At 38.2% G+C, this 24,974-nt stretch overlaps 1 protein-coding gene across 2 annotated transcripts; it reads left to right on the forward strand.

Annotated features, from left to right (window-relative positions):
* The first annotated feature begins 170 nt into the window (after positions 1–170).
* On the forward strand, positions 171–19,533 carry HSD17B13 (hydroxysteroid 17-beta dehydrogenase 13). Of its 2 annotated transcripts, XR_009353397.1 has the most exons (8): positions 171–505; positions 4,214–4,321; positions 5,540–5,671; positions 8,015–8,121; positions 9,796–9,933; positions 10,470–10,575; positions 12,717–12,833; positions 18,477–19,533. XR_009353397.1 is itself a non-coding variant. In XM_059173309.1 (7 exons), the coding sequence occupies exons 1-7, from the start codon at positions 296–298 to the stop codon at positions 18,565–18,567; spliced, it is 903 nt and encodes a 300-aa protein (XP_059029292.1). In that variant the 5' UTR covers positions 175–295; the 3' UTR covers positions 18,568–19,533. The 2 variants fall into 2 exon arrangements, 1 of the variants encoding a protein (XP_059029292.1); XM_059173309.1 differs by lacking the exon at positions 10,470–10,575 and having other exon boundaries at positions 175–505.
* The last annotated feature ends 5,441 nt before the right edge of the window (positions 19,534–24,974 follow it).

Consider the following 24,974-nt stretch of genomic DNA (forward strand, 5'->3'; position numbering starts at 1 on the left):
GCAACTTCCCTGTGCAACATAGCACACAACTGCTTCTCTGTAAGCCAGTCCAAAGAACACTTCTTCCAGGATTCTGTGTCCCTGTGCCAAGCTTTCAGTAACAATTGCATCACTTCCAAACTCAGGTGTTTCCAATCTACTAGAACACGTGGACAAAGCCTGCAGCAAATCTGGCTTACTTCTGCCAGTCCTATCCACACTTGGAGCACAGCTCTTCCCGGGAGCTCTGTGCAGAGGGTAGCTCTCTGCTGGCGTTAGAGGACAGAGCCAGAGGAGAAGAGTACAGAGCAGCGCCATGAATATTATCCTGGATCTCCTCCTGCTCCTGCTCACCATTATCTACTCCTACTTGGAGGCACTGGTGAAGGTTTTCTTTCCCCGAAGGAGAAAATCGGTGGCTGGGGAGATCGTTCTCATTACAGGAGCCGGGCATGGAATCGGGAGGCGGACTGCCTATGAATTTGCAAAACGGAAGAGCCGACTGGTTCTGTGGGATATTAATAAGGTAACGCACTCACGTGCCCATCTTTTGAAGTCACAAGTAAGACATATGTTGTAAAAATTATTTAACTTAGCAACTGCTTATGTTTGTATTTTTCTTTTTCATTGTTTAATAAACTCTCCAGTGCCATATTCTACATATGTATTGGGATGGTTTGACAAAGGGAACATAATTGAGAACTAAGCAGTGATTTTTTTTTTTTTTTTTTAAATGCCATGATACCTGGCATGGTTGATAACATGGACTCGGAGCCAGGCTACTTCCAGGCTTTCCCGATTCCTTTTTTTTTTATTTTTTTTTTTTAAGATTTTATTTATTTATTTGAGAGAGAGAGAGAGAGCAAACATGAGCAGGGGGAAAGGGTTGGGAGAGGGAAAAGCAGGCACCCCACTGAGCAAGGAGTCCAGTGCGGAACTCAATCCCAAGACACTGGGACCATGACTTGAGCTGAAGGCAGATGCTTAACCAACTGAGCCTCCCAGGGGCCGTTTCCTTCTCTTTGAGATTTTTTTTTTTTTTTTAGATTTTTAAAAAATTTTATTTGACACAGAGAGAGAGATCACAAGTAGGCAGAGAGGCAGGCAGAGAGAGAGGGTGAAGCAGGCTCCCTGCTGAGCAGAGAGCCCAATGTGGGGCTCCATCCCAGGACCCTGAGATCATGACCTGAGCCAAAGTCAGAGGCTTTAACCCACTGAGCCACCCAGGCGCCCCTAGGAATGTTTTTTTACATTGTTAAAGGCATGTCAAAGAAGGCAAAAACCAAATAAAGAAACAAAGAAGAACATATGATAGAATCTCTTAGTGCCTTCCCTCACATGCACACCATCCTAAAATATTTACTCTGGCAATTTGCACAATAGTTTGTGGACTCCTGGGAAAGAAGATTAAACAAGTGAATGCTCAGCCATAGTAAACATTAGTCGTGTTAAATAAAATTCACAACCAGTGAGTCGGGCTTTCTCTTGAGCATTCATATTTTTCTTGTACTGTTATTTGTAAACACGATATTAACTACTCAAAACTGAAATAACTGAAATTTTGTATCATTTCCCCTAAACTTGTGAATTCTGGTAAGGCCATGAGAATATACACAGAAAAATGTTGCAGGATTTTAAGATTAAAAAAACTGTAAAGTTTTTTTTAAGAATCAGGTTTTCCACAAATCACAGTGAGATCTTAACTGCCGTCGTATTACTACTCTCTGATGTTCTTTGCTATCATGTCCAGTTGGCCCCTGCTTCTTAAAGCCTTCAGAAATGTCACTTGGGGGCACCTGGCTAACTCAGTCGATGAAGCACGTGACTCTTGATCTTGGGGTTCTAAGTCCAAGCCCCACACTGAGGGTAGAGATTACTTAAAAGTAAAGTCTTTAAAAAGAAAGGTCACTTGAACTTAGAAAAGTAGTTCTTCTCTGGTTCTTTCCAGACACTAAGGATACTATACAAGGAAAAGTTGACACACTTCTATGTAACAGAACCAGGCATTTAGTAGATGAGTTGATGTACATGAAAGTGATTTGGCTTCGGTTTGGTCCTTGAAGAGATTCCAGTGCAGTCTTTAGAAGAGGACAAGAATTTAAATTGAGAAAACTTGTCTGCTGTTCTCAAGCACTCATCAAAAAAAGAGAACTAAGTGTAAATCCATGAAAAACACTTGATAAAATCTAACCTTTGGATCTTTCCAGATGTGTGTTTTGGGGATGAGAATTCACACTTAATTACATTTTTAAAGTTCCAGTGACCAAAAAAAAAAAAAAAAAAAAAAAAAAAAATTGACTTATTTAAGATTCTGCCTGAAGGATGAGTTGCCTCACCTCACAGGATTTCTTTGAATCCTTGAATTTTATGATTAAACATTAAAGGTATTAAACGATTCACTCTAGGGCTACAAATGTAACTCAGATCTTCTTTACCTGTGGAAGGCCCCAACTCCCTTTTTGTTATGGCTGGCTTCTTTGGCCCGACCTAATGAATCATCTTAGCAGTTTCCCTCACTCAATCTGAACTGTTGCTTTAGGAAAACTCTGGAAAGTGGAGTAAACAACGCAAGCTGGAGTTGAAGCTAAAGCAACTATTTTGCTTACGAAAAGACAAGGCATTACATTTTGTCATTCTATAGCTCGGTTGTAAGACTGACAAATTTTGAAGTCTTCAATCAGAGCCTCTGAGGAAAGCTCTGGTGACCAGTGCTCTCTACTGATCGTGAATCTAGAGACAAGAGACTGCATGGTTCCTGTAACTGGGCAATGAGCAGGCTACCAACTGAAGCCGAAATGGGGGAAAGAGCACCTGTCTTCCTTTACTCCTCTGCAACTCCCAAAAGACTATGAGGGGACATTGACTATGACTAATTTCTGTTCAGGTCTCTTCTTTGGGATTCCAGGCTACTGCTCTGGGGCGTAGCCTGAAGTATTGGAACATGAAGGACCCCAGGGAGACAGGGCTGGCTATGGGAACCCACCTGTCATTCATTCAGGGACTGTTCCCCCCCCCCCGCCCCAGCTATAGCCACACAACTAACAACCCGTTGTGAGAAAAGGGCTTTCAGGTGTCCTGGCCTCTTAATCACAAAGAGTCTATAAATTGTGAGAGGAAAAAGTGGAATTTTTTTTTAAGATTTTATTTATTTATTTGACGGAGAGAAATCACAAGTAGATGGAGAGGCAGGCAGAGAGAGAAAGGAAAGCAGGCTCCCTGCCGAGCAGAGAGCCCGATGCAGGACTCGATCCCAGGACTCTGAGATCATGACCTGAGCTGAAGGCAGTGGCTTAACCCACTGAGCCACCCAGGCGCCCCCGAAAAAGTGGAATTTTTAAAACCTTATAATTTTAATAAAATCAACAGAAGTCAAAACTTGAAAAGAATTCTAATTTTCCAGAAATGCAGGTCGAGAAACAACAGGACAATTTTATTTTAGGAAGAAGGTCTTTGAATTCAGGCTGAAAATAAGTTTCTCCCTCTCCATGTCCTAGAATAGTTACAAAGTTACCACAAAGTTACTACATTTGCAAACTTGAGTAGACTATCCAGGGCCCTCCCCTATTTTCACTCCAGAACACTGGCCCACCAGATTATATCCTCAAGAGTGGTTTGTCTCCCTATAAAAGTCTTCCTCAAATAAGGATCCTTCTTTCTCCTTCCCTCCGAGATGGTTCAATTAGAATCCTCGAGAAAACTGTGACAGGCAGAGGCATAGACTTTAAAATTACCATCGTTTAGAATTGCTTTCCTACCTATTATATGGTTGGTGCTCAATAAATATCTGTAAAATGAAAAGCTGAGTTTTCTTTTCTCGTGTCCTCAAACATCTCCATGGATGACCCCACCAAGAGCAACATCTTTCAAGCGTGTTCTAGCTGTGAGAGTAGTCTGCTTTAGAAAAACTGCCTCCTGGAGAACCCTCTAACCCAAGATAAAAAGCTAGAAAAACATGAAGGATTTCCCCCCCACTTTGACAAAGAATGGCTATTGAGAATAAAGCCAAACAAGGTGAAAACACGTGACAGATGGGAGCACTGGCTGGCAGAAAAGCCAGGTAAAATCTCTTTGCACATTAGGCAAGCAGTGTCTCTCCTGAAACTTTCTTACAAACGAGGAGGCATTTTGGACATGAATTTTAATCTTTAGAGACATTTCTTCTCCAGTTCTTTCTCTCCCACTCTTGTCCCCTAACTGACCTACATCTTTCTGCGCTTACCCTTTCCGATTACAGCACGGTGTTGAGGAAACAGCAGCCGAATGCAGAAAACTGGGGGCCACAGCCCATGCCTATGTGGTGGACTGCGGTAACCGAGACGACATTTATAACTCTGTGAAGCAGGTGAGACTTCAGATGACACATTTCTTCAAGTGATTTTGTATTCATTGACATGGAAAATGTAAAGTTTCTTGCTGGTGGCCCGATTCAATTACAACTGAGGAGGCTGTGAAGAAGGAAGGACATATATTATCTCCTTGCATAGAATCCACTCACTCTGGCTATTCCTATTGTTAAATATTAGGTTCAATTTCTTTGTGCTCAGAAGTTTGAGCAGTGGTGTGGAGTGACAGAGAAGAGTTTTATCCCCAGGAGAAAGGATCACTTTTTAGTTTCGTTTTAGTCCTATTACTTTGGCACTAATTCCTTTTTTTATCTGCAGTTTTTTTCTCTGAGGGATTTTATTTATGTTGCTGGTAACCTAGCCTTCTATAGAAAATGTGATGTTAATAATATGACAATGTTTAAAAGAGTAGATATCAAATACAATGAACTGAGCACACTGATAAATGACTGCAGGCTTTAATCTCCCCAATAACCCTATTGACCTCATTTGACTGATAAGCAAACTGAGGTTCAGAGGTGTTGGGCTGTCCGTGGTCACATGGCTAGTAGGTGGTAGGACCAAGATTACTTAGATGTCGAAAAAACAGTTTCTCCTAGCTTTATGACAGTGTTTCCTTGACATTCACTTTTTTTTTTTTTAAGATTTATTTATTTATTTGACAGAGATCACAAGTAGGCAGAGAGGCAGGCGGGGGTGGGGACTTTGCCAGGGAAGCAGGCTCCCTGCTAAGCAGAGAGCCCGATGTGGGGCTCGATCGCAGGACCCTGAGATCATGACCTGAGCCGAAGGCAGAGGCTTCACCCACTGAGCCACCTAGGCGCCGGACATCCACTTTTTGACTCAAGTTTTTGTCCTGCCTGAACTCTGAGAGACCTGATGGAGTGCAATAAAGAATCTAATCCCTGGGGCGCCTGGGTGGCTCAGTGGGTTAAGCTGCTGCCTTCGGCTCAGGTCATGATCTCAGAGTCCTGGGATCGAGTCCCGCATCGGGCTCTCTGCTCATCGGAGAGCCTGCTTCCCTCTCTGTCTCTCTGCCTGCCTCTCCATCTACTTGTGATTTCTCTCTGTCAAATAAATAAAAAAAAAAAAAAAAAAAAGAATCTAATCCCTGAATGACTTCAGCCCTGAAACTTTGTTTCTTTTCTTTTTTTCAAAACTTTGAGTTTCTGTAACACATCCAGTGAATGTGTTTTGTTTTTTTTTCCATTTCAAAGGTAAAGAAAGAAGTGGGAGATGTGACCATCCTAGTGAATAACGCGGGGACAATATATCCAGCTGACCTTCTTAGTACCAAGGATGAAGAGATCACCAAAACTTTTGAGGTCAACATCCTGGGACATTTTTGGGTGAGTGTAAGAAAACTTTCTGGTGTGTGGATATCTCACACTCCTCTTTAGGTGTAGTTAAGTTCACACCTTTATATTTGCCTTAAATCAAGAATCACCAAATTAATTTGAGTGGGAGAATCTCTGACAGAGGGGCATGGAGTTTGAAGGGACACAACTCACCAGAATGTAGGCTAGTTGGTATGTCTTATACACCAGAACCTGACACAAAACATGACCTGGATGAACTGGGTGCTCAATATATTTGTGGAGCTTTGCTAAGGGTTGTCAGTGTACATCTTTTCAGTGCTTTAGAGGAAATATATACGATATACATTCATTTGTGACCTCCTACCATGGAATTTTAGAACTGAAAGGACAACGTAAATCACTACTTGAATGCGTATAGGGGTTAGGAACTTTTCTGCACGGGACTCAGACAAACTCTGGATCCATGACAAAGTTAGATATATGGCTCTACAGACCTCTTATAATTGGTTATCAGAAGACCAGAAGGGGCGCCTGGATGGCTCAATCGTTAAGCAGCTGCCTTTGGCTCAGGTCATGATCCCAGGGTTCTGGGATCGAGCCCCGCACTGGGCTCCCTACTCAGCGGGAAGCCTGCATCTGCCCTCTCCCACTTCCCCTACTTGTGTACCCTCTCTCACTGTGTCTGTCAAATAAATAAAATCTTGGGGGCGGGGGGGAGAGAAACTGAACTATGAGTTTGTAGAAAGCATTTACATGGATTTATCAGTGCCCCAGTATTCAGTATAGAGCCTAGAGCCTAGAGCAAATCTGGATTCTGTAAGAGAAGGAAGAGATGTGTCCCCCCTGCATCTGCCCAGCCCCCACACATGCTAGTGAGGATTGATTATTATGCCCACCAAACTACATAGGGACCTCATGTGTTAGTTATCTATAGCTGCATAGCACATTATATCAAAACTTAACGGCTTAGAGCAATAATAAATGTTTGTTTTCGTTTCAGAGTTTGTGGTCAGAAATTTGGGAGTGGCTTGGCTTGGCAGTTTTGGCTGTGAGAATTTGCTATAGGGTCCGTAGGGCGTGTTTATTTCGTAAAATACTGATATTTCTCACAAAACAGCAAAAGCTTTTTGGAGACAAAGAATGGCTTTCTGTTTCCTGTAACATCAACATATAATACACAATGTCACAAACAGGGAGATACTAAATATAATCACAATAGACCATGATTGTGGATAGGACAAAACTCAGCTTTTTCTACTTAACTTGATACAGTAACACAAGGTTTCAATTCTTCTAATTAGAATGATAAAGCTCCAAACCAAAAAGAAAAAAAGAAAAGATTAAAAAAGTTTACTTGAGGGACGCCTGGGTGGCTCAGTTGGTTAAGCCGCTGCCTTCAGCTCAGGTCATGATCCCAGGGTCCTGGGATCAAGTCCCACATCGGGCTCCTTGCTAGGCAGGGAGCCTGCTTCTCTTGCTGCCTCTGCCTGCCACTCTGTCTGCTTGTATGTACTCTCTCTCTCTCTGACAAATAAATAATATCTTTAAAAAAAAAAAAAAGTTTACTTGATACCAGATTACCATAGGGGATATTTTCAGTTCTGAAAACACTAAATTTTCCCCTTAATATTATTCAGTTGACCTATCCATAAAAGAGATATTTGATTCCTTCTGAAGGGACAAGAGAGGAATTTTGTTTTTAAGATTTTTGTTTATTGGGGCACCTGGGTGGCTCAGGTCATGATCCCAAGGTCCAGAGACCAAGCCCCCAACTGGGCTTCCAGCTCAGCGGGGAACCTGCTTCTCCTTCTGCCTCTCACCCCACTCATTCTCTGTCTCTGTCTCTCTCCCTCTCTCTCCCTCTCTCAAATAAATAAAAACCTTTCAAAAAAGATTTTTAAAATGTATTTATTTAGAGAGAGAGGGAGAGAGAGTGTACAGGAGCCCACAAGCACAGGGAGAGGCAGTGGGAGAGGGAGAAAAAGAATTTCAAGCACACTGCACTGAGCCTAGAACCCAACAAGGGCTCCATCTCATGACCCTGAGATCGTGATCTGAGCCAAAATCAGGAGTCAGACACTTAACTGACCGAGCCTCCCAGGCCCCCCAAGGAAGAAGGGGGCATATTAAAATGAGTTCTTAGCATGTGATATTTAGTACACAGCCCTCAATGCCAGCTTAAACAAATACATTTCAATCTTTTCCATTTCTGTCATTTACATAGAAGTGATCATGGAATATCAACACGTATTTCACTTCATCTTTAAAGTTGTCTCAAATGTTATTTTTTCTTAAAAAGAAAACTACCTAATTTAGAAACCTAATACCTGTGCCATGTTTGTTTGTTTTTTTCTTTCTGCAATGATCTTTAAGATCACAAAAGCACTTCTTCCACCCATGATGAAGAGAAATCATGGCCACATTGTCACAGTGGCTTCAGTGTGTGGCCACGGAGTGATTCCTTATCTTATCCCATATTGGTAAGTAATATTTTCCAGCAATGACATATATATATATATATATATATATATATATATATATATATATATAGTCTTTTAAGGGTTTATTAGACCTTAGATTCCAATCCTTGTTACAGGGTTATTTACAGAATTTACATAGTAATCTAGAATAAACTTTTAAAATGACTCCTCCTAAAACAGTGAAACTGGTTGTATCATTTAGATTTCTGAAAGCTCCTCTGTAAAGCAATGAAATGTAATGCCTAGTATGTTTCCGTTGTATCCTGGAAAGAGTTCATGTTGATAAAAGAAACAGGGACCCACAGACTAAGAAGTAAAACCTACAGTAGTCCAAATGAACATAAATGGGTGCCATCACCTGCAGGCCCAAGATCAGCTCACCAGAGTGAGCCCTGGACCAAAACATTTTCCAGTGTGCTTGTGCCACAAAAGACAGTGTATGTATGAGAGAGAGAGGGACTGAGCCTCTAGCTGATTAAAAGATGCAGATAGTACATTGCATGGTCTACCCCTTGGTAGAGAAAAGGTTGGGGGGCCCCGAGGATATACTCTTTGAAAAATCTCTTTTTCTTGTAAATTCCTTCAATGGTATCTCTTTTCCTTACTTCGGCTTCACGTAGACCTCATCGAAAAACTTGCTAACAGTTGGTCCAGTTCTTTTTATAACAGGCAACACGTAAGTCTCAGTGGGAGGGTATGGGTAATTAATAGATTTATTATGTACCTGGACATCATGATCAAGGTTAAACTGAGTCATGGACAAAACTACTTCTGACACTGAAAGTAGCACTATAGTTAAATTTTAATGTCAGGGGTCATTGCACACACATAAGGGTTGTTTCAAGCTGCCTCTGCTGTCTTAAAATATAAGAATTTCACAGATTAAACATTTGCTATTGTTTTAATGTTTAGAAACGTGGAAACCCAATGTCCTAATACTTTTCCTTTTTCACTTCTCCCTTAAGAAAGCAGCTGGCCTTTAATTTTACTGTTCTTATTGTCAACTGATTCGAAAATACAATGAACATTTATATAGATTTTTACAGGTAATGAAGTTATAAGGCATATGCCAAACAATTTAATCCTCAAGTCAGCCCTATATTTTATTACTTCTGTTTAAAAATCAGGACATCAAAGAAGATAAAGTGATATGCTGAAGGCTGCGCACACAGGCACCCCCATGCCACCTGAGGTCTTTTCATTTACTCCAGATTTTCACAATGAAATTAAGAAGCCAAAGTGGCCTCTAAGGTCAAGAGAGAAACTAGGAACCCGCTTAGCAAGAAAGGAGAAATGTGTAGAGTCCCACAGAAGCTGCAGTGTAAATATTAGTTATGTAGTTTTTCTAAGTATGTTTTTCCTGTTTCATACCTTTTCGAAATAAAAACAACAGTTAAAACTGATCAGAAAACAGCCTAACCAGAAAACCTTACACTAGGGTAGAAATGTGAGCAGTAAGTCAGTTAATACATTACTAGAATCCATTCCATTGCTATTGTTGCTAAGTAAGAAATTGGTACACTCAGAATTCTGTAAAATCATGTTAAGAAAACGTAGATGAAAACTGATGACCAAGTGGGAGATTTAGGACGTTGGCTTCTACCTGTTCTCAAACCAAATCAGCGTTGCCTTCTTACAGAAAGCTAGTAATAATGGTGGGTAATTCTCTTGCAGTGCCAGCAAATTTGCTGCCGTTGGCTTCCATAGAGCTCTGACATCAGAACTTGAAACCTTGGGGAAAACTGGAATCAAAACCTCATGTCTCTGCCCAGTTTTTGTGAATACTGGGTTCACCAAAAACCCAAGCACAAGGTGAGGTCTAAGTCAAGTTAGGATGAGAATATGGCATGAGAAATTGATAGGAAATCTGTACAAGAAATCTTTAGGTGGATCAACTGAGGAAAATATGGAAAAAATGAAAAAGGAAAAATGTTTCTTCTTAATATTGTACTGCCTTTAAGTTTTCAGTTTGAAATTAGATGAATAAAGGGGGGAAATGCAATGAAGACTAGCAGGAGTGACCGGCTGCCAACGAGTTAGGCAATGGGGTGTTTATTTGAGTCCAGGTGAAAGGTTCAACACACTCAGGTGCCGAGAGGGAATGAGAGGGGGGTGGGACAGGCTGGAGAGGTGTGCTCAGGGATGTCAAGAGTGTCCTCTCCTAGAAGCCCCACCCCTAAAATGGATATTGTGTAACATCCCCCTTGCCCATTCATGGTTTGTCCTCCTCAGACTATGGAAAGGTACAAGTATACACCCCCTTTCCATCTTCCACGGTGCTAGCATGAAGTACTCCAACATTTTTCAAACTGCTCTGATCCTAAGAATCCTCACCTGGGTTTCCATAGGAAAAAAATGTTCTGTGGGTCTTCCTTAGAGATTCTGACTGAGATGAGCTCCAAGAATGAGACGTTTTGCTTTGCTTTGCTTTACAAGCATACCTATACCTACCAGGTAAGTCTGGAGACCGGTTTGGAGACCACTGATGTATTAAATAATAACCACAGCATTTGATCACCATTACCTCCTTCTCCTCCATTAAAACACAAATGCTCCTAGGAGCAGCAATAAATTGAGCCCCTAACCCTTTTATCAAGATGAATTTCTATGAGAACTTTATCTCTGGTACGGGAGCATTTGAAACCATAAGAGAGGAGAAAATGGTCCTGAAAGGGGGGGAAGGCAGAAAGGTAAGGGGATAGTCCCTAACATTCAGATACTCTCACAGATTTGCCTCGATTCTGGTATATATTCTGCTGCAGGTTAACAAAAGACACTAAGCTTGCTCATCTGAAGCCAATTTGGTACTAAAGGGGAACTAGTCCTCAATAGATTCCTTCACAAGAGCTAACAAATTCTCCTTAAAACTTAGCCTCCTTTGAAGCTACTGACTTAAAGCTCTGGATTAGCTGTGTGGCCCCTGGAACAGTGGCCCCCTGCAGGCAGGGCAGTTCTTAATAGTGCTAGACCACAGGCACTTATCAAGTACACAGTATTTAACTAAATACGGTGGTATGACTGGGACTCTGGACTCTGTTTGCTTAAACAGAAAATTGGGCCAAATAAAACCTTCTTGGTAAGCATTCAGGACTAGTGTGCCAAGAGTACCAGGTCCACTGGTGGGGAAGACAGGGTAGATGAAAAGAGTAAGGCTAATGCGACCCCAGAGAGTGTGGAGGCTTGAGAGTGACCCTTATGGGCTGATAGGCAATGCTGAAGATTGACGCAGAAAGCTGGATTCCGAGTCCCCTTGGCAAAGGCTAAAATATTTATATACTAATATCAGGCTTGGCTCAGACACTGGGTAAGAGAAACCAGGTAGGAAAACTCAAGGAGGGAAGAGGCAGAACCCAATAATTTAGAAAGGTATTGATTTATATTACTCTGTGCTGACTTGCTACTCCATGCCACGGAAACCTCCATCCCATAATAATCTGGAGTAAATCACAGAACATGTCAGGAAAAGAAGTTACAACTTAGCTCTTCTACCTTTTTCCATTCAGCCTGTGCCCAGACTTCTTAGTTTTGATGTAACACTTTCATTCCATTTATGTTTTAATTTCTTGTCATCATCTTGCACTAGTGGGTCTTCCACTCTGAGCCTGTGGTTATAAATGCTTCTCGGGAACTCACGTACACAGTCTTCAGTATGTACAAGGTCACGCCTCCAGAATGCAGTATACTCCCTGTGCGCATCTTGAACTCTCATTAAATTGTAACATAGGAAGTTCAGAGGTGGACCGCAAGAATTAGATGCCTTCAAAATAATCCAGTTTTGCCTGGGTGGCTCAGTCAGTGGAGCGGCAACCTTAGGCTCAGGTCATGATCCCAGGGTCCTGGGTTCGAGTCCCACATTGAGCTCTCTGATCAGGAGAGAGCCTGCTTCTCCCTCTGCCTTCCAGCCTGCTGCTTGTACATGTTCACGCTCACTCTCTCTCTCACAAATAAATAAAATCTCAAAACAACAACAATAATCCAGCTTTATGGGATAACTCCAGTAGAAACAAATTATGCTTAGCAATAGCTTGTATCCCGGAAGCCCTGAAGAAAGATGTCAGATATTTCCTTTCTGTCCCCAAAATAATCCTACCCACTACTCTTCCTTGCCTGGAACGTCTTCACCTCTATCATCTAATTCCTCTTCACCACTTGATAAATTTTTTAAAGATCTATTTATTTATTAGAGAGCATGAACAGAAGGGGCAGAGGGAGAAGGAGAGAGAAAACCCTCCAGCAGACTCCCTGCTGAGAGTAGAGCCCATTACGAGGCTCCATCTCAGGACCATGAGATCATGACCTGAGCAGAAACCGAGAGTTGGAGGCTTAACTAACTGAGCCACCCGGCGCCCCTCCACCCTTTTGATATTTTGAGGGAGTGAGCCATTAAACATGCCCAGTGGATGGGAAAGTTTAAGATTGTGATAACAAAACGTCCCCATGTCATGTGTTGGGCAGGTGGGAGCAGGTGGCATTTCTTCAGTGAATCCTAGAACCTTTTAAATCCTAATTTGGTATCATGATAAGTTAAATTTCCTGCCTTTGATAATTAAAGCAACAACAACAAAAATAACCAACCTTTTTTCTTCTTATCACAGGCTGTGGCCTCTCTTGGAGACAGATACAGTTGCAAGAAGCTTGATAGACGGAATACTTACCAATAAGAAGATGATTTTTGTTCCATCATATTTCAATATCTATATAATACTAGAAAAGTAAGTACAGTACAAAACATCTAAAATGCTAAAAACACCAATGGAGCTGTCGTTATGATGAAGAGTATTTCAGCTGTGAAAGTTGCTGTGGAAACCCCCCCCCCCAGGCCTAGGGAAAACAGTTAAGTTTTCTCTGTTACTGCCTTATTCAGTCCCCCCAAAAAAGAATGATTCATTTTCTCTACCGCATCTACCATCTCACTTTAATCTTTGCTAGAGACCATTCCAACTGAAGGAAAAACATTTAAAGAAAATGCAATATAGCTGAAAATAAAGGGTCTGTTTAAAAGCCTACTGGAGTTTTGATGGAAGTTGCATTGAATCTATTGATCAATCAGGGAAGAATTGACATTAACAATAGTGAGTCTTCCAATCCAAGAAAACAAAGAACATAAAATATCTTTCCTATTTTTTCTCTTACCTTCTTTAATATCTCTACACAACATTTTATCATTTTCAGCATATGATCTTATACACCTTTTATCAGATGCATCCCAAAATTTTAATATTTTTGATGCTATTGCAAATGGCATTTAAAAAATTTCTTATTTCCCATTGTTTGTTACTAATATGTGTTTGATTTTTGCATTTTGATCTTGTATTTAGCACCCTTGCAAAATTCATTTCTAGTAGTTTTTGTAGATTTTAACAGTTTTTTTTTTTACAGATTATTTCAGATGATCATATTGTCTGCAAATAAAGGCACTTTTACTTCTTCTTTTCTAATTCGTATGGATTTTTGTTTCTTATTGCACTGGCTAGAACTTTACATGCAATTTCAGATAGAATTGGTGAAAGCATACATCCAAGTATTCCTCTCAAGCTTAAGAGAAGAGTATTAAGTATTTCACAATTAAGTATAACATTAGCTGTAGATGTTTTTTCATAGATGCTTTTTATCATGTTTAAGAAGTTCCCTTCTATTCTATTACTATTTTGATGAGAGTTTTTATCAAATGCTTTTACTAACTGTATTAAGATCATATTTTCTTTCAGTTTCATTTCCCTTTGTTGATATGGTACATTTTGCTGATTAAATTTAAAGAATAAATTACCCCTCCATTGTAATGTATTTGTCTGATTTTGTATCAGTATAATATTGACCTCATAGAATGAGTTGGAAAGTATACCCTCCTCTTCCCTTTTCCAAAAGAGCTTCTGTGGGATTGGCATTATTTTTTCTTTAAACTTTGGTAGAATTCACTAGTGAAGCCACCTGGGCCTATTTTCTTTGTAGAAAAGTTTTAACTACAACCCAATTTCTTTAAAACCTATAAGGCTATTCAGGGTACTTATTTGTTCTTGGTAATGTGTGTCCTTCAGGGAACTTGTCCATTTCATCTAAGTTGTCAAATTTATTGGAATAAATTTATTCATAATCTTCCCTTATTTTATTTTTAATATATTTAGAACATCTCATTCCTGATATTGGTAATTTGTTGTATTTTTTATTTTTTATTCTCTTCAGTCTATCTAGTGGTTTATCAATTTATTGGGTTTTTTTCCAAAGAACTAGCATTTGGTTTATTTTTTTAAAGGTTTTATTTATTTGACAGATCACAAGTAGGCAGAGAGGCAGGCAAAGAGAGAGAGAGGGAAGCAAGCTCCCTACTGAGCAGAGAGCCCAACGTGGGGCTTAATCCCAGGACCCTGCGATCATAATATGAGCTGAAGGCAGAGGCTTAACCCACTGAGCCACCAAGGTGCTCCAATTTTTTTATGTATTTTTTTAAATTTTTTGTATGTTCTATTTCACTAACTTCTGATTTTTATTATTTCTTTTTATGATGACATTTTCCATTTAATTTTCCCTTCTTTTTCTAGTTAGCATGGAAACTGAGTTCATCTATTTTTTTTCTAGTATAGGCACTTAATGCTATAAAGTTCCCCTGTGTACTATTTTCAATTCTGTCTCTCAATTTCTAACATATTATGTTTTCATTTATAGTCTGTTCAGAATACTTTCTGATTTCCCTTTTGTATCATGGGTTGCTTAGAAATGCAATTTTTAGTTTCTACCTTTTGGAAATTTTCCTGGTTTCTAATTTAATTACTTTTTAGTGATATATTTTAAATTTATTGAGACAAGGTTAAGTTTGGAAAATGGTTTATTTTGGTAAGTGTTCCATGTGTACCCAAAAAGAATGAATAGAGTATTCCTTATTGTTGAGTGTTCTATAAATGTCAGCTTAGATCAAATTGATAGTGTTATTTTCTGACTATTTTATTAATTATTGAAAGGAACCTCAATATTTAACTATAATTATGAATTTGTCTATTTTCTTTGCTTTTCATTTTTGCCTCCTGTGTTTTGAAGTTCTGTTATTATGTGTATAGCAATTAGGATTATTATGTCCTCTGGATGAATGAGCTACTCATGTTGGAAATAACCTTATTTATCCCTGGAAATATACTTTGTTGTGAAATCTACTGATATTAATACAGCCACTTCAGCTTCTTTTTTTTTTTTAAGATTTTATTTATTTAATTGACAGAGATCACAGGTAGGCAGAGAGGCAGGCAGAGAGAGAGGAGGAAGCAGGCTCCCTGCTGAGCAGAGAGCTTGATGTGGGGCTCGATCCCAGGACTCTGAGATTATGACCTGAGCCAAAGGCAGAGGCTTTAACCCACTGAGCCACCCAGGGGCCCCTACTTCAGCTTCTTTAGATTAATGTTCTTAGTATATCTTGTTCTTTTCTTTTACTCTTAACCTATTTATCTCCTTATATTTGAAATGTGTTTTTGTAGGCAGTATATAGTTTTTTTTTTAATCCAATTTGGCAATCTATGCCTTTTAATTGGGGGTATTTAGACTCTTTACATTTAATATGAATATTGACTTAGTTAGATTTAAATCTAGATATAAAGCTTGCTATTTGTTTTCTATTTATCCCATTTATTCTTGGTTCCTTTTTCTCTTTTTCTGCCTCCTTTTGGTTTAGTTGAATATTTTCATGTTTCCATTTTATTTCATCTTTTGGCTTACTAACTATAATTCTTTGTTTTGTTACTTTAGTTATTGCTTTAGAATCCATAGTATGTGTCTTTAACTTATCACAGTCAATCTTCAAATGATACTATACCACTTTCTGTATAGTCTAAGAACCTTACAATGGCATACTTCTATCTTTCCCCTCTGACTGATGCTATGATTATCATACATTTTAATTCTACATATGTTAAAAGACATACATTATGTAGTTTTTGTTTGTTTAAACAGTCAATATCTTTTTAAAGAGATTTAAATAACCAGGTAAAGTCTTAAATGTTATCCATGTGGTTAACATTTCTGGTGCTCTTCATTCATTTGTGTAGATCCAGACTTCTACTGGGTTTCATTTTCCCTCTGCCTGAAGAGTATCCTTTAATACTTTCTCAGAGAAGTTCTGCTGGTTGTGAATTATTTTGCTTTGTGGATGTTTAACAAATTCTTTATTTTGTCCTAAGCTTTGAAAGATATGTTTACTGAGTATAGAATTCTAGGTTGGTAGTTTTTTGTTTTCCAGTACTTAAATGACATTATCTGTCACCTCTATGATTTCAGTATCATCTCTGCTGGAGGTTGCTCTAACTAAAGCAAAGATTGTTTTTAAAGGAATACAATATGATAAAGTGATTAAGAATGAAGGCTCCACCTAAGATTAAAAACCGCTTTACCACTTAGAGTGTTTTGACCATGGATGAGTTATTTAACCTCTGTGGCCTCAGGTTTTCCATATAGAAAACGTAGATGGTGTTAATACCTCCTTTCTACGCATACCCTAATAATCCCAGAAGACAAGTGAAGCCCCTGCCATTAAAAACAACAACTACGGGGCGCCTGGGTGGCTCAGTGGGTTAAAGCCTCTGCCTTCGGCTCAGGTCATGATCCCAGGGTCCTGGGATCGAGCCCCACATCGGGCTCTCTGCTTAGCAGGGAGCCTGCTTCCTCCTCTCTCTCTCTGCCTGCCTCTCTGCCTACTTGTGATCTCTGTCTGTCAAATAAATAAATAAAATCTTTAAAAAAAAAAAAAACAACAACTACAACAACAATGCAGAAGTCAGATATTAAAGGCTTAGGAAGCAGAACTTGCATAACATTCTAGGAAAAAGGGCATCTGGATGGCTCAGTCTGTAGAGCATGCAGCTCTTGATCTTGAGATTGTGAGTTCAAACCCAACAGTGGGTGGAGAGATCACTTAAAAATTAAAGAAAATCTTTAAAATATGCTAAGAAGAGATAGGAATATTTACCCAGAGGAGATAATCTCAGCTTTCTTTTGAAGGACAGTTTATGATTGACTAAAATTGTATCAATGAGAAGATAACAATGCTAACTTCACGAGGCCTTGGGTCATTTTGAAAGCAATCCACATAAACAGTGCTACCTTGGAATGGAACAATCCAAGAACAGGGACAAACTTCATTGCTACATCAATTTCAATCTTCCATTTTAGCTTAAATAGACTAACTTAAGTTAGCATAACCTCAGCCTCATGGTAACATCATCTCAAGGGTTGACTAAAGGTCTTGTTGCTAAGCAAATGTAAGAAAGGAGTTTCATGGGATTCCTCCTCTCTTGGGGCTCAAAACGGGTCATGTTAATGTTGAAAGAAATCAAAATCATAGCATATTTTCTTATGAACAAGATACTAAGCATAGTCATCCTGTCAGGTTTGGAGAATAGGTATCCTTGTACAAGAAACAAGAGTCTCAAAATCTTTGATATTATTGTGGAATTGTCATGATGGTTACGCAGCAACAGGGACTTACCGTTTACCTTCTTCACATATTCCTTTTACAGAGATAGACGATGTTGTGAGCAGATGCAGTTACTAGCATGGAGGTTTCTTTGTGAGAATAATTAAATAGTTATACTTGTCTTTCTCCCAGCCAGAACTTCCCTGCCCCTTTGCTTATTCTATCCATCCAACCCCAGGCAAGGATGTAAATCTTGCATTAGTCAACACCAAAATGATTTTCTATATGACTTTCTTTGCAGAATGTGTTACACCTTCCTTCTTAAATTCACACATACGCTCTTCCTTTCATCTGTCTACTCAAATCTTTACTCATCCTTGAACACTTTTGAAGTTTTCCTTCGCTATTCTAACCCACATGAATTCTCCTCACAGCTATAGCCCTTAATTAGAGAAGGCTGGTATTTCTCATTCATTGCCTCCTCTTAGCCTCTTAGCTCAGCAATAAGCTGCTCAGGCCATAGCTGAGTACCTTGGTCTAGCTTCTTATAAGGTGCGTAACAGATAGTAAATATTTAAGGAGAAGAGAAGGGATGTAGGTTCGGCAGTCCTTCTGTGAATGCTTCCTATCAGGATTCATTGACAGTTTCAGCAATAAGTCCAGCCCTTCAGTTTCACATCTTTATCATATAAAATCTCCTTTAGTATTTCATTAATATGAGAAGGTCTTAAGAGTAGTATATGTCAGTGCTTTCTTTATATGTCCACAGTATTTGAACTCCGAGTATTAAAAGACACACGCACACACAAAAGAGAGAGGGGTAGGTGTGAAGGGGAAAAGGAGGAACACAGGAAGACTAAATGCAAACCAGATAATTCTCCATAAATTTTAACGGACAACAAAAAAGAACTCTCGTGTCAAAAATTTTTTAATTGAGAATTTTTCATCTTTTTTTTTTATACAGATTTCTTCCTGAACGAGCCTTGGCAGCTATAAATCATTTACAGAACATTCAATTTGAAGCAGTGATTGGCCACAAAACCAAAATGAAATGAATAATTGAGCTCCAGCCAGAGATGTATGCACCTTAACAATGTAAATCTAAGCTTAGAATCAATGCATCAAAGCTTAATTTCACATTTTTCAATTCTGTTAATATTAAAAACATTGGTTTGACATTAGCAGCGCTCAAATGAACGAGACTAATTACCTGTCTTTCTCAAGAAGATTAATGTAGCTCTAACAAATCCATTTTTCATCCCATGCCTCTTAAAAACTTCTGTGCTTACATACACATACTCAAAAAGCCACTCTTCTTAAGATATTTTATTGCTTTTCTTTCTGCTTGGAGGGGAACAAGGCTACCTCCCTGAGAGTAAATACAAAGCGAACTTAATTTACACAGGAAAGGCCTAAGACCTTGTCAACATGTACACCCTGTGAGCTGGCAGTTAGAGATGAAGTTTAAGAAGCTGGTACTCCTCCAAAGGACAAAGAGGTTAGATCTATGAAATTCAACATTTGGAAGCTTTCTCTAGCTTCTCCCACTGCATCAGCCCCAAACAGTACAACAGTATTCTGTAGTTTCTTGCTTGATTCTGTCCCTTGTATAGTTCTTATGTCCACCAGGAGTAGACACTCTGTACTTTCTGCCCTTTTCATAACCTCTTAAAATACTGTGCCATACAAAAGGTGACCCTCTCTTGAATCTCAGGATATCTGAAATTTTAACTCCAGGATCATTGGTACCAGAGATGTTTAGATAGTTTTGAGCTTCAAAAATAAAAACTAACAGAAAGGAGTTAGGCTGACTACCTAATACTAGACAGTGGATTTAAGAGATGAAAGAGTGGTCTCTTTTTTAAATAGAAAAAAAATCTGATTCCCACTACATCAAGAGTAATCTTATCTCAGGGTTTTTCTCATATATCATGGACTGCTTTTACATCAACTATCTGCCTGTTTTTATTAAAAATGATAGATTAAAAACCAATCATTAATAAAAATTTCTTAAAAACAAATGACAAGTATGTTGTGCTTTTAAAAAATAACCTCTTGGGTGCCTGGGTGGCTCAGCTGGCTAAGCAACTGCCTTTGGCTTAGGTCATGATCCTGGAGTGCGTGATCGAGTCCCACATCGGGCTCCCTGCTCACCAGGGAGTCTCCTTCTCCCACTGACCTCTCTCCTCTCATGCTCTCATTCTCTCTCTCTCAAATAAATAAGTTAAATCTTTTTAAAAATAAATAAATAAATAATAACCTCTGTGGTTATTAAATAGAGATTTGATTTTTAATCTCTCAGTCTCAATGAATCTCCTTCAGAAAGCAAGGATCTGGAAGGTGACAGCTAGAACCTGTAGATACTAAGGGGTCCTGGGGTTCTCTCAGCTTTGGCTTCTTTGACAGCAGGAGTGTTGGTTTATCAGATGACTTACTGAATCCTTTCTGTGTGTGGCACTGAGTGAAGTATTATTGTTTGAGATTTTTTTTTCCTAGCTACTTTGGCAATAATTTTTATTCATGATGATGTTTTAGTTTTTAAATTACTTTTTAAAGATTTTATTTGTCAGAAAGAGCACAAGCAGGGGGAGAGGCAGGCAGAGGGAGAAGCAGACTCCTTAACTAGCAAGGAGCCCAATGCAGGACTCGATCCCAGGACCCTGGGATCATGACCTGAGCTGAAGGCAAACGGTTAGCTGAGCCATCCACGTGACCCCATGATGACATTTTAATTCCTTGTTTTAAAACTAAGAACTGTAGGGACGCTTAGGTGGCTCTGTTCGTTGAGTGTCTGCCTTTAGCTTGGGTCATGATTCCACGGTCCTGAAATTGAGTCCCATGTCAGCTCCCTGCTCAGCAGGGAGTCTGCTTCTCCCTCTGCCTCACTTTCTGTGCTCTCTCTCACTCTCTGACAAATGAATAAATAAAATATTTTTTTAAAAAATTAAACTAAGAACTGTATAAGTGAAGCTTAAAATGTGTTATTTTAAAAAGTATGATTACAAAATTTCAAAAGAGAAATATGTAAAGTAGAAAATATAAGCCTACCCCCCACACACAATCCCATTCCTCAGAGGTCAGGCTATTAATGCACAACCTTCTGGTCATTTTTTAATGCATATACAGGCATATATATGATAGATATATTACATTATTTTATTATGTGTTATTGCATGTGTTATATAATAGGTTGATAACATGCATTATATTCTGTAACGTGTTTTTTTAACTTACCAATGTATCACAAACAGCCTTTTCTTTCAGTAGAGTTTAACCTCATCCTTTTTCTTGGGCTTATAGTACTAAATGATATTTTAATAAACAATCCCTTTGTAACAGACATTTTTAACATTTCTAATTTCTTATTGCTCAACAAATCCAAGAAGATTGAAATAATACCATGCACATTTTCCAACCACAACAATAGGAAACTAGAAATCAGTCACAGGAAAAATCTGGAAAGAATACATATATATGGAAGCTAAGTAACATGGTACTAAACAATGAATGGATCACCCAAGAAATCAAAGAGGAAATAAAAAAACACATGGAGACAAGGGGACCTGGGTGACTCACTCAGTTGAGCATCCGGTTCTTGATTTTGGCTCAGGTCATGATCTTGGGATCGTGAGATAAAGCCCCGTGTCAGGCTCTGCACTCAGCATGGAGTCTGCTTGAGATTCTCTCTCCCTCTGCCCCTCCCCACCAACTCTCATATTCTCTCTCTCAAATAAATAAATAAAATCTTTTAAAAAAAAAATAGATGGAGACAAATGAAAAGGAAATTACAATGGTCCAAAATCTTTGGATGCAGCAAAAGATGTTTGAAGAGGGAAGATTACAGGGGTACAGACCTACCTCAAAAAGCAAGAAAAACTTCGAACAACCCAATCTTACACCCAAAGGAACTAGAAAAAACAAAAGCCAGTAGAAGAAAGGAAATAACAAAGATTAGAGCAGAAATAAATGAAATAGAGACCCCCCCCAAAAAAAATCAAAACAAAACAAAAACCCGAATAGGGCAAGGAAACTAAGAGCTAGTTCTTTGAAAAGATCAAGAAAACTGATAAACATTTAGCCAGACTCATGAAGTGTGTGTGTGGGGGGTGGGCATCAAATAAAATCAGAAATGAAAGAGGAGAAATAGCAACCAACACCACAGAAATACAAAGGATTATAAGAGAGTATTCTGAAAAGTATATACCAACAAATTGGACATCCTTAAAGTAATGGATAAATTCCTAAAGATATATGACCTTCCAAACCTGAATCAGGAAGTAGTAGAAAATGTAAACTGGTTACAGTTTGTTCAAATGAAACTGAATCAGTGATCAAAGACTCCCAACAACAACAAACTCCCAACAACAAAAGTCCAGGACCAGATGGACTCACAGGTGAAACTATCAAATATTTAAAGAAGAGTTAATATCTATTCTTCTCAAATTATTCCAAAAAAAACAGAAGAGGAATAAAAGCTTCCAAATTTATTCTATAGAGCCAGGATTGCCCAGATACCAAAAACAAATAAAGACACTACAAAAAAAAAAAAAAAAAAAAGGAAGAGGAAAAAAGAAAGAAAACTATAGCCCAATATCTCTGATGAACATAGATGCAAAAATCTTCAACAAAATATTAGCAAACTAAAAATAACAATACATTTTTAAAAATCAGCATGATCAAGTAGGAAATATTCTCAGGATTCAGAGGGTGTTTCAATATTCACCAATCAATGTAATACATCTCATTAACAAGAGAAAGGATAAAAAATCTATGATCATTTCAATAGATGCAGAAAAAGCATTTGACTAGATTCAACATGTATTCAAGATTAAAAAAAAAAAAACTCTCAATAAAATGGGGCTAGAGGGAATATACCTCAACATAATAAATGTATATTTTAAAAAACCTATAGCTAACATTAAGATCAATGGTGAAAAACTGAGAGCCTTACTTCTAAGATCAGGAAAAAAACAAGGATGTCCCCTCTCACCATTTTTATTCAAAATAATACTAAAAGTCCTACATGCAGCAGTCAAGCAAGAAAAAGGAAATAAGTGTATCCCAATTAGTAAGGAAGAAGTTAAACTGTCACTATTTGCAGATGACATACTATTTATAGAGAAGTTTAAAGACTCCATCAAGAAACTACTAGAACTGGGGCACCTGGGTGGCTCAGTAGGTTAAAGCCTCTGCCTTCTGCTCAGATCATGATCCCAGGGTCCTGGCATCAAGCCCCGCATCAGGCTCTCAGCTCAGCAGGAAGCCTGCTTCCCTTCCTCTCTCTCTGCCTGCCTCTCTGCCTACTTGTGATCTCTGTCTGCCAAATAAATAAATAAATAAAAATCTTTAAAAAAAAAAAAGAAACTACTAGAACTCAAAAAAATTCAGTAAAGTCACAGAATATAAAATTAATATACAGAAATCTCTGGCATTTCTATGCACTAAAAATGAAATAGCAGAAAGAGAAGTTAAGAAAGCAATTAAGAAATTAATTAATAATAATTAATAAATTAAGAAACCAATCTTATTTACAGTGGTACCAAAAGAATAAAACACCTAAAAAGAAATTTAAGCAAGAGGTGAAAGACCTACGCTTTGAAAACTATAAAGCTTTGATGAAAGAAATTGAAGATGACCCAAACAAATGGAAGGATATTCCATGCTCATGGATTGGAAGAACAAATATTGTTTAAATGTCTATACTACCCAACGCAATCTTCAGATTTAATCTTCAGACCTTCAAATTTTATCAAAATGCCAACAGCATTTTTCATAAAACTAGAAGAAATAATCCTAAAATGTGTACGGAACCACAGAAGACCTAAATAGCCAAAGCAATCTTGAAAAAGAAGAACAAAGCTGGAGGCAACACAACCCCAGGTTTCAAAATATGTTACAAAGCTGTAGTAATCAAAATCAGTATGGTATTAGCACAAAAATAGATGCACAGGTCAGTAGAACACAATAAAGAGCTCAGAAATAAACCCAAACTTATGTGTCAATTAATCTACAACAAAGGAAACAAGAATATGCAATGGGAAAAGATAGTCTCTTCAACAAAAAAAGGTGTTTGGAAAACTGGATAAGCTCCATGCAAAAGAATGAAACTGGACCATTTTCATAGACTATACACAAAAATAAATTCAAAATGGATTAAAGATATGAAACCATAAAACTCCTAGAAGGAAACATAGGCAATAATCTCTTTGACATTGGACATAGAAATATTTTTCTATGCACATCCCCTGAGGCAAGGGAAACAAAGGCAAAATTAAACTACACTAAAATAAAAACTTTTGTACAGTGAAGGAAATCGTCAACAAAACAAAAAGGCAACTGACCAACTGAGAGCAGATATTGGCAAATGATACATCCAATAAGGGGTTAATACCTGAAACATATAAAGAACTAATATAACTTAGCACCAAAAAACCACAAATAATCCAATGAAAAAATGGGCAAAAAACGTTAAGACATTTTTCCAAAGAAGACATGCAGATCACCAACAGATGCATGAAAAGATGCTCAACCTCACTTATGAGGGGAATGCAAATAATAGCCACAGTGAGCTCTCACCTCACACCTGTCAGAATGGCTAAAATCAAAGACAAGAAACAACAGGTGTTGGTGAGGCTGTGGAGAAAGGAACCCCTGTGCACTGTTGGTGGGAACGTAAACTGGTGCAGCCACTGTGAAAAATAGCATGGAGTTTCCTCAGAAAATTAAAAATAGAAATACCATATGACACAGTAATCCCACTACTCTGTATTTACCCAAAGAAAATACGATTTCAATACTAAAAACGCTAATTAAAAAAGACATAGGCACCCCATGTTTCCTGCAACATTCTTTATAGTAGCCAAGATATGGAGGCAGCCCAAGTGTCCATTGATAGATGAATGGTTAAAGAAGCCATGATGTGATATATATACATATATAGATAGATAGGTAGATATTTATTTAATTTTATGTATTTAAAAATATATATGTATATTATATATAATATTTCATATATATAAATATATATGGAATACATATATTTATTTATGGATTTATAAATCCATATGGATTTATGGAATACTACTCAGCCAGAAAAAAAAGAAATCTTGCTATTTGCAACAACATGGGTAGATCTGAGGGCATTATGCTGAGTGAAATATTAAATCAGTCAGAGAGAGACAAATACCATATGATTTCAGTTATATGTGGAATTTAAGAACCAAAACAAATGAATAAAAAGAAAAAGAGACAAACCAAAAAACCCGAAACTCTTAAATATAGAGTTCGTGAGAGATATATGTTGAATTTGTGATCCTTAAATATAGAGATCACAAGTAGGCAGAGATGTGGGGCTCTGAGACAATGACCTGAGCTGAAGGCAGAGGCTTAACCCACTGAGCCACCCAGTGCCCCAACAAATGATATTTTTCTTAAATTTTTTTTTTATTTAAAAATTCTGGAA

Source organism: Mustela lutreola, chromosome 1 (genome assembly GCF_030435805.1).
Source record: "Mustela lutreola isolate mMusLut2 chromosome 1, mMusLut2.pri, whole genome shotgun sequence".
Taxonomy (NCBI): Eukaryota; Metazoa; Chordata; class Mammalia; order Carnivora; family Mustelidae; genus Mustela; species Mustela lutreola.